General features: G+C 45.6%; 1 protein-coding gene across 1 annotated transcript in view; it reads left to right on the forward strand.

Annotated features, from left to right (window-relative positions):
- The window catches only part of CACNA2D3 (calcium voltage-gated channel auxiliary subunit alpha2delta 3), a 781,826-nt gene that overhangs the window by 604,881 nt on the left and 162,091 nt on the right, over window positions 1-14,854 (forward strand). Inside the window, exons 18-21 of the mRNA XM_029243037.1 lie at window positions 6,912-6,995; window positions 11,485-11,556; window positions 11,813-11,874; window positions 13,238-13,305. Of these exons, the coding sequence (XP_029098870.1) occupies window positions 6,912-6,995; window positions 11,485-11,556; window positions 11,813-11,874; window positions 13,238-13,305 (286 nt within the window). The remainder of the gene's footprint in view (window positions 1-6,911; window positions 6,996-11,484; window positions 11,557-11,812; window positions 11,875-13,237; window positions 13,306-14,854) is intronic.

Genomic DNA, 14,854 nt, shown 5'->3' on the forward strand with positions numbered 1-14,854 from the left:
CTTGCTGGAAATCCTTTATCAGTGATACCATCAGGTACTACCAGGCTTCTCTGAGACCTTGAGTTGAATATTGGTTATTGGGCATCGTGTAAATATGATATTGTATGTTAGACATGTGGCATGATCCTTAGCTTACCGTACTCACACAATACTGTACTTGTTCTTAACCTAAAGCTGATTCTTGCACCCCTGGCCATCAAGGTTAGTTTCAAGGCAGCGCCAGTGAGTTGGCTGTTAACAGAGACATGAATGGCTGGTGGGATTTGGTTTCCAAGGCGGCTCTGCCACCATTAACACGCTGGCTGCTTGAAGTGCTATCAGCGATTGCCCTGAGTTAGTTATGAGAAGGGACCAGCTAAGGGAGGCAGTACAGAGGGTGGTGAAGACTGGAGGCTCAGAAAGCAGGCAGAGTTGGGAAGGAATCAGACTCCAGTGCCTGCTAGTCATGCCACTGTGTGACCGACATCCCTGGGCTCTGCGTCTTTCCCGTCTGTGAAGAATTACTCCTCTCTTGGTGTTGTGAGAATTGCAGGAGATACACGCACAGCACTTAGCACCGTGCCTGGCACAAGAAACGCCCTCTTCAAGAAGAATGATAGGGAGTTGAGGGGGAAGCTAGCCAGCAGAAAAAAAACAAATTTGCTTTTTTTTTAAAGCAGTCACTTGGAAAGCAGAACAGATTGGTTGCTACATTTTATAAATTCCTTGCTGGAGAAACAATGAGCTTAGAAAACTGAAAACGGTAACCGCTTCAAAATACTTGCCCTTTGGGAAAGATAGCAGAATGTCGGGTGGCGATCCCTGGGTTGTCGTAGCGAGGGCAATCTTTTTTCCATTTCTTGCACTTTTCATTATTTTTCAAATTTTCTAAAATGAGCAGTTGTTACATGTATAACCGGGGTGGGAGGGGATCTTAAAAAACTGTAAACGCTTAAACCGTTTAGACCATAGCCAGTAGAGCAGAGGCTGATACCACTGAGACTCCCTTTCCCTACGGCCATCTCCTCTGGGGCAGGACATGCTGTGACAGTCAGAGACCTTGATTTGCAAATTCTAGGGGAAGAGACCATCAGTCTGTCACAGGCCCATCTGGCCACCTGGCCTTGGGACCACGTCCTTGTTTGAGACCCTTCCCTTTGACTTTGAGAAGAATGGGCCCCCGAGCCAAGCTGAACTGCCTCTTTAAAGGACTAGAAGTATTAATAAACAGCTGTAATGTTAAGAACCATTTCACCCCATGAACGGCGTCTCTAGGGATGAGCATGCTGACGTGCATTGCCCTATTTCATCAGTCGGGGCAACGTCAGCACTTACTAGCGCTGTCGGGGTGGCAGGTTGCCCCAGCCCTGTTTGTCAGGACGTCTGCTGCACTCAACCATTTCTGTGCCCATTTGCTCCTCGTGGCAGCCCTGTGAGCTGAGTGCTCTTATCTCCATCCTACAGAGGAGCAAGACAGGCTCAGAGAAGTACAGGTTAGCCCTGGGCACACAGCTTGTAGGTGTAGAGACCAGATTTGAACCAGAGTTTCCCTTTGGGGCCCTGGCTTTTCCCGGCTCTCCTTACTGGCCTGGTGAACGGTGATCTGCAATTGGAGGGCGGAAGATGATCCTTCTCAAACAGCTTCTCCATGCTTTCCCAAGGCTTCACCTGGGCCTTGCTCAAGGCCTGATAAATAATCGGTGTCCAACAGTATTTTTGGATATGCGTATGGACAAGTGATTGAATGAAAGAGTGAAGGAATGAAGAGCCCAGTGGCCATTAGGTCCTCCTCTTTTGTACATGGAGGAAAGAAGATGTGCCTCCCTTCCTTCTCCTGAAATGGCCACTTCAGCCTCTGAGACAAGAGGAGACTCAGGGCCTCGGAGGAGGTGGTGAAGGTATTCACCAGCTGAGGACCGTGACTGCCTCCCAAGAGAAACATCTGCCCAGACAAAGGCTGGCTCCCAGCCCCTGGCCACACCCCTTCTCCAGATGGCATTGGCTTTGGGCAAGGCCTCTTCCTCTCCAGTTGTGGGCCTCCCACCCCCAACTCCTTCCTTCCTGTTGGCAGCATGGAACAGCACGTACTGTTTATCAATTATTAGCACACATAATATTTGTTTCACAGAGGCTGCATGGATGTGTGTAGCTGACTTCCTTTAGTCCTTCCCAAAGGAACACAGAGAAAGCAAAGGCATTTTTGTTTTGTTCAAACCCACATGAACATGGCCATCACCTTAGCCCATCCCATTCTGCTTCCACAATCAGTCTGTAGGTAACACAAAGGGGCACTCACATCCAGACAATTAAACACTGCCAGAAAGGTTTTGGCACTTACGGCAGACCCCCGATGGTTCCGCTGGCTCCTCAGATAGGTGCCCTTCTTGCCCCATCCTCCTAGGCCACAGGCTGGTTTGTGTGTTCACCACATCTGGCCTTTATTTGAAACTCCACCTCAAAGTATTTCATAGCACAGAATATCTTTCCTTATTAAATTCTCCCCCACATATTTTTTTCATAAAACAGGCACCAAAAACTACAAACCTACCCGTGGCTCTCAAAGTATCTGTTTATAAACCTTTGGAAACCGTTTGCAATTCGTTAATCATATTTTCAAAGGAAGTTACAGTTTATAGATACACTAACAAATGCCATATCCGATGCCTCAGCCCCAGTAACGAGATCCTCACGAAGGGAAAGAGGGAGTGGGGCTGGGGGACCTGGGATTCTTCCCAGGCCAGATCCCAGGGGAGAGGGGCGATCTGGCCTGGGAGTCAGCGATTCGAGGGTTTAGTTCTTTTTCTGTCACTCTCTGACACTGTGGCCACACCTATGTCATCCCAGGGGGAAAGCAGGTACAGAGGATAAGCCATGCTCAAACACAGTGGACTATCTTGATTAGCAGTGAGGTATTAAAGTATTAAGGTATTAAAGTACCAGAGTTTGTGAATACTTCATTTAAAATGTACTTTAAAAATAGTTCATTTAAAAAGAAAAAGTAAAGATACTAAATATATACAAGTTGGAACTCTGATGAATACTTACACTTGAAACCCAAGCCAGCTTTAAAAAAATCTTTAAAAAGGGAAGGTGGGTAATGTGGAGAGAATGTGTTGGTACGTGAAACACCCAAAGGTATAAAGACTTCAGGCACAGCTTGATCCAGGCACACACACCATGCTTTCAGGACTCTCTTCATGTACTCTCTCTGCCTCCTCTGCACTGGTTTCATTCTCAGGAAGGCTCTCTCCAAGTAGTGGCAGAGATGGCCGCGAGGAGCTCAAGTTCACATCCTACTGCCTTAGTGATGCTAGTAGATGGAGAGCTAGTTTTTCTGGATAAATCCAGGAAAGCATACCAGACTGAGTCTCATGTGGGTTGGTATGAGTTACATCCCCAATCCTGAACCAGTCACTGTGTCCTGGAGAGTTGTGGGTGTCCCTCACGTACTCAGGTCACTGGCTTCCTTCTGAACCAGGATGGTCTTGCCTTCCCTAGAACTGTATTTACTGAGTGTGGGGTCCAAGGGGATTCCCTGTAGGAAAGCCAAGGTGATTACCCTGGAAAATGTGGGGGTTGGGTGGTGGTGGTCCACAGCCCAGGTGTCTTCCGAGTGGAGGTCTAGTTTCTAGCCATCTAGTAAGTTTTCTTAATGGGAGAAAAGATTAGGTGGATTTAGGGTCATCATGCTGGAGTTTACTCTTTGTCCTTGACCTGTTTTATCTATGCAACAGCCTACTGAGTTTTTCTTTTCTTACTCAGAGTAGTCACTCTGGGACACTACTGTTTATATTTTAAAGGAGCTCACTCATTAATAAAGACCCAAATAGAAAGTATTTCATACCTATTTCACTGGTTAAGCAGACATCGTAGAGGGGCATTCCTAAAGTAGAGTTCCAGAGGGGGTATCCCCAGTCCCGTCTGTTTCTTTCAATGTAGTTAAATTAGAGACTTACTGGAATATGGTGACTTACAGACTGGTATGCTGGGAAATCTTCCTTCCCCTCACTCTCTAATCTCTGCCAGTTTCTTGAATACCAATAGTGCAGTGTACTGAATTTCTTGAGTGGTTATTACCAACAATGAAGGAAGATACCTAGGAATGGTCAAAAGTCAAGGGATCTATGTCTGTGGATTCCACTTTTGCCACGTGTCATCTAAAAGGACTTGGGTTCTTTAGCACAGTTATGACGTTTTCTCCAGGAGAGTCTTGAGTCCCAACCTGATGTTTACTACACAAGTATCTCACATACCAAGAGGAGGCATATGAGCGTGACGGACTGGCACCATCGTCTTCAGCAAACATCTTCTGCCTCCCTATGGCTTGTGCAACAGCGACCCAACGAATTATTAAATGGTCTCCTTCATGTCAAGGAAATGACATAGTAGCCAATTGTATACAATGAGCCTGTGTCTTCATCAAGAAGGTTATGATTTTTTCAGGACTCACATTAGCTACATGCATATTAAGGGTTTATTCCATGCTGAGCCAGGGATGTGCTTGCCATTTTACATACAGTACCTAGTTAATTGTCTCAACCTACCTTGGCTGTGTAGGTATTTCTCAATTTTGCAGTTGAGAAAAAGGAAGCTTGGAGCAGCTGGGTGCCTTGCTCAGTGTCACATGCCCAGTAAGTGGCAGAACCACTGTGCTCTCCTCTTTTAACAAAGACAGGGGGACACCTTCTCTGAGGATGAAGGGCCTTGGGGGTCTTTTTGAATTTCTTTAGCAGCAGTTGAAATGACTTGAGGCTTAGCCATGAAAATTTGGTCAGGGGCTGTGGGTAGGTAGGGGTGTCCTCCTCCATACTGACTCTGTGATCTTATTTAACTTGCTATTTAGTTTGATATTTAACTTGCCACAGGCATCATGGGCAATAAATCGACTGTAGATAGGCAGAATTAAGAGTGATAAACCACAAAGAAGTCCTTGGGAAAGAATGAAGCACCGTTTAATTGACTTTACTTATCTCCTTAGGACCTTGTGCTTGCTAGGTGTCCAATAAATGTATGTTGAATAAGTGAATAAAGGAGGATTTTGAAGTGACCAATGGAAGAACTTCCTCCAAAAGACAGTATATACCTAGCACTAGGCTACCCAAGAAACTGTGAAAGTTCTGCCTTTAATGGTCAGAAGCTGGGCCATAGGAACTTCTGGGGTGCCTAGTGGCTCCCAGGAATGGTTTTTACCAATACAGGACTTGGGGGCCATTAGCACAGATAACAGAGGCCCAAGAATGTCCAACTCTAGCTCCTCGGGGGACAAGTGGGCTTCTCGGCATCGTGTGCCCCTCCCCCCTCACACCTCCTCACCTTGAGAAGAGGGTGACAACCCTGCTGACCTCTTTCCTGTCACACAGGCTCGGCCCCAGCCTGACTCTCTTGAGGACCACGGCTTCTATGCACAGTGAACTTTCCATAACAGGATCCAACTGTGAATCCGCTATCATTTACAGTGGCTTCTGAGGGAACCACTTTGCTTCCCCTTCATCTGGAGTGGATCTGATGTCATAAAACTGACCATGACAGTCTGTTAATTGGAAACCTGAGAGAAGGGAGTGGAAGGGCAGTGGACCAAGGTGGTCAGAGCCCACTGCCCCTTCGAGGCAAGGCAGCCTTCCTGGGTGGTGAGGGTGGGTGCTCTCCAAGGACATCTCAGGGTTCCTGAAATGCAGCCCTGAGGGAAGACAAGGCGGCAGGAAAACCACTGGGCCCTGTTTGGCCTCACTGTGATGGGAGATCTACCCTGTCTGGCCACTCTCTGGGGGCCGGTTTGGACCTGTTTGGTTCAGTACACCAGCAGTGATTTTCTCTTCCACACCATGTGCCTTCAGCACCTGTCTCTATGGTAGCCGAGCAGTGTCCAAAATGGTAACCTGTGGTTTGGGGTTCTTAAAACACCTAGAGTGATGCTGCGTCTCACTTAGAATCCTACGAATTAAGTCAGAAGATGACTAATTTAGAAATAAAAGGAAAAGAGAAAAAACCTATACATACATATGTATTTTTTCCAATATGCCGTCAGCCGTATCCTGTGAACTGGCAAAGGGGTTGCTTATCCTGAGCCTGCAGCAGAGGGCAGACTTTCCTACATTATTAACACAGCATTAAAGGCCCTAGATACAGGAACATCCAGACGCAGGACTGTCCAGTTGATAAAATGTAGGCTTGCCAGGTGACTAACACCAGTGATTTAGGGGGAAAAAAACTAAAACCACTTTCTCTGTTATTAATGCACGCATCAGCTTTTCCAGAGCAATGCCCTAACGGCCATTAAGCCTGGTAGTGATTCCCAATACCCACATGTACTCCAGGTAAAGTAGCTGTGCTTAGCTCAGCACTGCTGTGGCCAGTGTGATAGCAAGTAGAAGATTCTGTGTGTCTGCGAAATGTTACCAGGATGTTGAGCCCAAATGTGGAGATCAGTACTTTTGTTTCCATGGAGTATGAGGTAGGTATGAGGCAGGAGTTAGGGATGGGAGAAGTATAGAACACAGAGGGATATAACTAGGTTTTTTGTAAACTATGTAAGATGCCCTTTCCTGTGTCTTGAAGGGGTGGGCTTTAAAAGTGTTGGAGTCGAGGAGGAAGGTTGCATTCCACACATAGGATGTCCAAGGAGGGAAAAGGCTTGGCTCTGCATCTGGCATGTTTAGTGGTGAGGAGTCCGCTAGGTAAGTTCATAGGGAGAAAAGAATTGGCTTGTACACTCCCCCTAGCTGGGAGCAAATGTTTACAGGTGACTGGGCTTGGCTTTCCTGCCACAGAAACCCCAGGACCGCCCCCGCTGCTGGGCTTCTCACTAGGACCCTCCACTCACAGTCCTCAGGCATGAACCAGGACTTCGGATGATGAAGGTTGCCCTGGCCAGTGAGCTCACGGAAATGTTTCCTTTGTTTGTCATTGTTTTCTTTCTCTTCCCCTCCTGCCAGTATGAAGAAGGGAAGAAGCGGAGGAAACCTAACTACAGTAGTGTTGACCTTTCGGAGGTGGAGTGGGAGGACCGCGATGATGTGGTAAGTGATTTGTTTTCAAGCCTGGTGAGAAGGGAACTCCATTGTACCCTCCTCTACCTGGAGGCTGCCTGGGAGCCAGCCGAGAGTCCCACCAGAGGGACACCTGGCCACCAGAGGGTCGCGGAGACCGCGGGCCCTTGTACCCGTTTGGAGTTTTGTAATGCTCCCACCCGTAGGTCCACTTGCAAACGGGCCAGCCACCCTGCCTTCTTTGTGCAGTCTGCTAAAACCATCCCTTTCTAGGCTCTAGTCTCTTCTGCACCCGATTAATCCAGACTCCTCCTCAGCGCCATTAATGGGATCTGTCTCCCTCAGGGGAGCTTGGCCAGAGCCTTGCCGGGCAGCTGCACAGTCAGGGCCAGAACTCACCTGTCAGGGTTTCAGCCCAGGGCTTGGCAGAGCTGCTCTCCTCCTGCTTGGTTGGCCACCCTGTTTCCAGGGCTGCCCCAGCCTTTCCCCTTTCCAGGCCACACTGCAGTAACACATGCTTGTTTCCTACACAGATTCAGCCTGTGGGACTGTATCAAAGGCTTTCCTTATGCCCACGACTAGGCCCCATCAGTCTTCTTGTTCCTTCCTCAATAAATCAGATTTGTTAGACATGCCACCTTTTGTGAATGCAGGCAGACTGTCCTTAATTAAATCCTAACTTCCCAGGTGTTCCTATCTGGACACTTGCTCTTCCCTTTCTCTATGGATTCTTCGTGCCCAGGCTATGTTTCTCTGCCTGCATCTCCCTGATTTGTCTGGAGTCCTTTCTTGAGCTTCATCATTGAGTCAGCAGTGTTTCTATCCCTGCCTCTGTCTTGCTTTCCAAAGGGATGTTGAGGGGAACCATTTGAAACCTGCAGGCTGGGTTCCTGTGCTTTCAGAAATATGTCTGGCATCACAGTTCTCTTGCTGCTTGCTTTTCCTCTCTTCACATCCTCTGCAACCTGGATGTCTCAGCTAGCATAAATCTCTGAGTTTTTTCCTTGCCTATAAAATGCAAGAGTCATATCTGTTTTAGAAATTTAACCTATTTCCTTCTTCATCTGGACTCAGTCTTTTTTAAACCCCATTCAGATAGAGTAGCTTTGCTGTTTGTTTTAAAGTTACTTCCTCATTCATTCTCTTTTCCCAGGTGCCGGTGACCTGACGTTGTGTCAGCTCAGTGACCTGGTAGAGTTTTATATCTTCTTGATCTTTAAACATTGTCATCAGGATTCACGTCTGGGTCTTTTAATTGTACTGCACCTAATGTACATGTCCTACCCTTTCAACCTGCTTCTACCAAGAAGCAAGCTAGCACAGTCCTGAGGAACGCAGTTCAGGTATTAGCCTGCCTGGGTTCAGACCCCACCTCTGCTATTTGCTGGCTGTTGGTCTCAGGCAAGCAATTATCTTCTCTACATCTCAATTTTGGTTTATGTCCTTTTTTTTTTTTCTCAGTAAAATGAGTATGATGGCAATAGTACCTACCTCACAGAGCTGTTGTGAATACTAAATGTGTTACTGAAGTGAAAAGTGTCAACATCAACATCGTTGCATGGACACAGTGAGCATTCTGAGTGGTAACTGTTGTTAGTCTTATTCTCAGCATCATCAACCCTCATTCTCATTAATGAATGTCAGTTGCTAAACTGTATCATGAAACTTTAAAGGGTGCATTCCATTGTTTTCCTTTCTCTTTCCTCTTCACTTTATCAGCTGCTTTATTTTGACTCCACAGGATCCTTTTGTTTTCTTTCCCAGAAGGTTTGAACCCTGTCATCAACATGCTTCCCCATCCTTTCATCTTTTACATTTTAATTGATATGGGAGGCAAGCTTGATGCTCATTCATACTTGGGAGTCCCTGCATCCAGGAAGCAGGCCCTCTGCTAGTTAACACTAGGCTGACACTCACACTTCTCCTTTGCAGGTTACTTGAAGAGATTTATTACTTGGCTCATCTGTACCCCAGCTGTCTAGTCATTATCACCTGTGCCCAAGTTAATTTTCCATGAGCTGATATCTCCTTTTACTAACAACAATTTGACAAATGCTTTCTGTTTCCTTGCTCTTTTCTTCCTTTGTCATCGGATTCCCAGCCTGTGCCACATTCCTTACCTTCATCTGATTCCCAGGACTGAGTTCTGAGTGTCTACCTTCAGAGTTCCCACACCTCCAGAAAGTTCATTGCTCTTATTCTTCAGTTGGCCTTTGGTTGTCTCTTTTGTTTGGGTCTCTTGTCTCCTTGGAAATAAGGTTCATTTGAGATATGAATTCCTTCACTACCAACGTGCTTGATTGGGAAAACCCAAGTCACCATTTCTCTCCTAGGAATTTGCACTCGCTTGATTAGAGAATTCTGGAACCTATACAAAGCATCTCTGTGAAGGCTACACAAGATCCCACATGCCCATGTGTCCACCAGTGAGGTTTGCATGTAAGTAGCAGAGGGCAGACTTTAGGTCAAGATCTGCAAAAGACCAGACAAGCAGAGCCCACTGAGGAAGAAGCAGCATGAGTCTGCCCGGCTGCAGAGAAGTTCTTGGAAGAAGCACCCTACTCCTCTTGGCAGCTAGGATCTTGTTGAATTTAATGACCACATTTATAACACAGACCCTGTGTACTTCCAAAAAAGATATGAGGTCATATCTGTGTCAAACAAACTGGAGTGTGAATCCTAATATTTTGAGCTATTGAGAGGGGTCTGACATTAAAGAAAAGGGAGGAGGAGGAGGAGGATGCTGGTGAGGATGATGATACGGGACAGGTAACATCTATTAATGCTCAGGGAATACCAGGCACTCTTCTGCACATTAGCTCATCTAGTTCCCACTACAACTTTATGAGACAGTCTGTGCTGTCATCAGTTCCATTTTGCAGGAAGAGAATCTGAGGCACAGAGAGGGTGAGTGATTTGGTCAAGATCATAAACCTCTGGCCCCAGAGTCCATTTCTGAACTCCAGGGCTCTCCTGCCTCAGTGTTCAGTAAGTGTAATCTGTTTCCATTATAACTGAAGCAAAGGGAAAGACTAGACGAGTCATCTAAGCATCTGCCTGCAGAAAGCGTCCGTGACCCTCCCAGGTCCTGATGGTGATTGTTCTGTGCTACTGGGAGTTGGGGGTGGGGTGGCACTGAGGCATGGAGAAGCTTACCTAATCTCTGACTTGCCTGGGGAATGTGAGAGGGGAAGGTCCCAAATGGCTTTAGGCAGGCACCAGAAAGAGGAAAAATGAAAACCATGTCAAAGATAAATCGAGCCGTTCTTAAGAGTTAGAAAGTAGACTTAATTAGGACCAGCTCTCCCCATCCAAAACCACAAAAGTTAAAATGGGAAAATATTTCCAGAAATGCCCATTATGTGTTGTTAAAAAATATCTAGAGTAAAATATATGTTTTATTTTATACATGCCTCCAGCTAAAAATTATGCTTTTACTCTCTCTCACAGAAGATGAGAATATGAACCCAAATCTAGACAGCCCCACATCAAATTTAGGTTGCTTGCAAGAACTGTAGTTCTCTATCAGCCAGATCTTATTCAAGCTCCTCAAAGGAGAAGAAGAGGGGGAAAAATTAAAAAATAAAAATAAGAAAATAAAAACAAGCCGTGGGGCTGGGAAAGAGCCTTTCCTGACAGGCTGTGGCATGTCAGCATTTGCTCCTATTTCATTAAATGGCTTTCCCGTCGTCTCCTATTGGTGCCCATGACGGCACATCTTTCATCACTGTGTCTGCTGTCCTTCTCTGAACTCACGGAAGGGCCACAAGTAATTAGCAGAGATCAGCCAGGGGTGGGGGAAGGGAGGGAGGCTCACCGTTCCCAGATGGGACCTCCAAAAATCAGATACAGGGTTGCCCTGTTCACTGCCCATCGGCCTCAGCCAGGCCTTTCATTGGCCCAGATTTCTCAGAGTGTTTGAAGATGATTCATGCTGTGAAAAACTTAATCCCTGTCTTCCAAATGGTTGGCTTTTTAAAAAAACAAAACAAAACAAAACAAAAAAACTACTGTGTAGGAAAATATCTTTAACTTGATTATGTTTTGAAAAATGATTTCTACATGACAGACCAATACCCTTTTTGAAAAAGTAACTCGTCCCCCTTGCTTCTTTTTTTTTTTTTTTTCCCCTTGCTCCTTGAGTGTTTTAGCATTTGCTGGGGGTCCGTTCTCTGACTCTCAGGATTTGTCAACACTGCAGAGGCTTTTTTGGTCGTTGTTGCCCAGAGGTTTACACGAGCACCCCAAACTGAAGTTGATGGTCATTTATTTATTGTTGTCAACCTCTCTCCCCCTGGACAAGAGCAGTTGGGTGTTTATTCTTCTGAAGCCCCATTTCAGAGGTCTGAGTGTAGTATGCAGACTTACTGCAAAAGTACCCCAAGAGTCAATGGGGAAACAGCCCAGCTCTATCATACACAAGCCACCAAATGTGCTCTCAAGCTGGAGGGTAGAAGGTGTCCAAGACAGTATGGTAACCCTGGGAAGAACTAACTCCAATTTTCTTTTATCGTTTTAGTTAAGAAATGCCATGGTGAATAGAAAGACCGGGAAGTTTTCCATGGAGGTGAAGAAGACAGTGGACAAAGGGGTACATTTTTCTCAAACATTCTTGCCGCTTAATTTAAAACAAACCACTGTGAAAAATTAGCTTTGAAAGTTCTATCTGGAGTAAATATCTTTCGCTGAGATCATTTTTCTCTTGTCTCTACTTATCTCAAACAAGATTCATGTAGTACTGTTAACCTGATCATAGTGTGTCCATTTATTTTTATTTATTTCTGAAAACTTCACCTAGCAGACTAACCATGTTTTCTTTTCTCTACGACTTTTTTTTTTCAATCTAGAAACGGGTTTTGGTGATGACAAATGACTACTATTATACAGACATCAAGGGTACTCCTTTCAGGTAGAGCTGACCATAATACGTGGACATTCCATCAGACCCATCAGTTGTGTTTGTACAAAACCTGCTGACGCTTTCAGAGCTCATCATCTGAAGATAACCAAACACCCTGCCGAAAGGCCGGAAAGAGTGAGGAAGGGGCTTTTCCCAGGCTGCTTTTGCTTTTGTTTTCCAGAAGGGGGAAGATGGTTCAGGCTCACCTAGGAGAACTCACTCAATTTGTCATGGCTTTGCATCTCATTATCAAGCAAATAAGCTTCTGGGGTTCTAACTAAGGGTAGATAGATAAATTCAGAGGGTTACCAGGGTCCTTAACCATCTAACTTGCTGCCTTTTATTTCCATGATCCTTCACACTTGGAGGTAGCATATTCATCCCTACATGTTGTGCTTCCGTTTTGATTTCTCTGAACTGTTCTGTGCTTGTCTGCCTTTGAATCCTGTTATTTCTCTTTGTAACAATCCTGAAAAATGCGTTTGCCCCCTTGCCTGCTTTCAGAAGTGTATGTGGCATTCTAAAGTTTCCTGCTATTAACTCAGTGTGATAACACTTTTTGTAAAAAGTTATTTTGGTAGGGCTTCTTTGGGTTCCTGCACTGGTGCCTTGCAGAGCTAAGGAGAGAAAGAATTTACTAACTTAGATTAATCTTAAAAAAAAAAAAAGTGGCGCGTTGTTGTTGTATACGGCCAGGGATCATGGGTGGATTCCATTTGGAGCCAGAGCAGTTGATGGAACACATGACTGCTAAGTGGGTTTACCAAATGAAGAGACTGTGTTATCAAAACATACTCTCTGACTTTAGGCAATGAAGGAAGGAGCTTAAATCAAGGCTTTGAGAGTGTGAGAGTGTGAAAAATCTATCAGACAAGGGAGAAGGTTGGGCAGAGAAGCCCACGATACAGTCATGTGACTACGTTCAAGTGGCAGTGGAAGTGTTCATTTTTGCCATTGAGAAGGGGTTAATTTTCCCTCGTCCCAAACTCTACAGTCTGGAAAGAGCCGTGTGTGGCTGAATGTAGGGCAGGGGTGCATAAGGTGGTAGTGAAGAGCAGGACACGTAGCACTTGCAAGAGCATCCAAAAGAAGGGCTTGCTGGAAGGGCTTGTAGGAGTTGCCACACCTCTTTAAACACACGCAGGAGCCACCCATTGCTGTTGCACTTCCAATCAGAAATTACACTGAAGCGGCTGATTGAATCTAAGAAACACCAACACCAACTATAATCAGTGGGGTTTTGAAAGTAAACTTGAAAAACATTGTTTACAGAACATGAACTGGAAATGTGAAAACGGAAAATAAAGTTCACCTGCAAGTCTGTTCCAGTCAGTGTCATGGATTTCAAGGTCTGCTTTGTTTCTCTGCACAGTTTAGGTGTGGCGCTCTCTAGAGGCCATGGGAAATATTTCTTCCGAGGGAATGTAACCATTGAGGAAGGTAAGATGCTGCCTTCATCCATCTTATCCTTTTGTGTGGGAAGAAAGCCCTGAAGCCAGCTATTGGGTTAGCTGAAGAATTTGCTCATCTATCCAACCCTTATTCCAATCCCTGGACATGTGACTCAACCATTTACCCACCTGCTGTTACCTTGCTCTCCGAGACTGATTCAGAAGGGTGGGACTCCCAACTAGTGACGGCCTTCCATGATTTCATTTATGTTCTGCTTTCATCCACAAAGTTGTTGAGGCAACTCGTAAGAATCATCCATCCACCAACTGTATTCTTCTCATACATAAAAATTAGTACCAAGAAAAATACGAATTAGTGTAAAAACTCAAGCCCAGGAAAAGAAAAAGAAAAGAGAGGTGTGCGAGCCGTAAGTCTTCTACATAGTTGAGCCACAAATTTCACTTGTGTTTCAAGGCAGCCTGGGTCCAAGGGAAATGTGATCATTCAAATGATTTAGTAGATCAGAAACCCGCACCCCCTGCAGTGGAAGTGTGGAGTCTTAACCACTGGACTGCCAGGGACGTCCCTCTTCTTGTCTTCATAAAGCACCAGTGCACTGGAAACTCCCAGTAAATGGTAGCAGTTGTTACAGCCCTTTAAACTTTAAAACTGCTCTCACCCCCATACTGTCCTTTTCATCTCCCAACAACCTAGTAGCTCAGAGAAGTTATCTTTCCCAGTATCACCAGCTCACAGGGAGGAGTGGGTCTGGCCTCTGAAAGGCTTCACTCCCAGAGTGGCCTTGAGTAAGTCACTTGCCCAACCTAGGTGTTCTGTTTTGCATCTTGACAGAGAAGGAGTTGGACCAGACCAGTGCTCTTTGTGGGCATCCTCAGGGAGTGTGGCCAAGAGTGGGAAGGTCAGTTACAAGCTGGGTTTTAATGGGTTAGAGCTGGTTACAAATGAGTTTGGTGAACTTCCAGAAGCTAGACCACCTTGTGGCTCACTCCGATGATGCAGTGGAGAATGAAGAAGGAGATTGGAAGTCCCTGAGATGCCAGGTTTCATAGATGGCCTTCTGGTCTACTCCTCAGTGTCCCTGCATTGTTTCATGGGTTTTGGGTTTTGTCTCCCAACTGATTGTGAGATGTTAAGAAACAGGAAGGAGAGTGAAGAGGTCATCTTGACCAGGGCAGAACCCAGAGTATGCCCACTGCAGAGATATTCAATCATGTGCTCCCTCTTCCTAGAGACAGGCAAGAAAAAACAGGCAACTTTGTGACTTGGGCAAGACACTCAACAGGATGTATTCTCAAGGATCATTTTTTTTTTTTTAACTTCTTTAATTTTCTGGCTCCATGAGCCATGTGTGGCTCTGTGGATGTCACTGCTCGTGAAGACAGAAAATTCACATCTAAGCCATCTGAGGTCAAGATGAGGAAATAGCTCATGGTCAGAACAGTAAAAAGAGAGATTGTTAATGGATTATTTGCCTCTCTTGTGTTCATTCCCTTAGTCAATGGACCTGACCCTCCATCTTCTCTCTCCCTCACACACACACACACACACACACACACACACACACACACACACACAC

Source organism: Monodon monoceros, unplaced genomic scaffold (genome assembly GCF_005190385.1).
Source record: "Monodon monoceros isolate NGI ecotype Baffin Bay Population unplaced genomic scaffold, NGI_Narwhal_1 Super_Scaffold_3, whole genome shotgun sequence".
Taxonomy (NCBI): Eukaryota; Metazoa; Chordata; class Mammalia; order Artiodactyla; family Monodontidae; genus Monodon; species Monodon monoceros.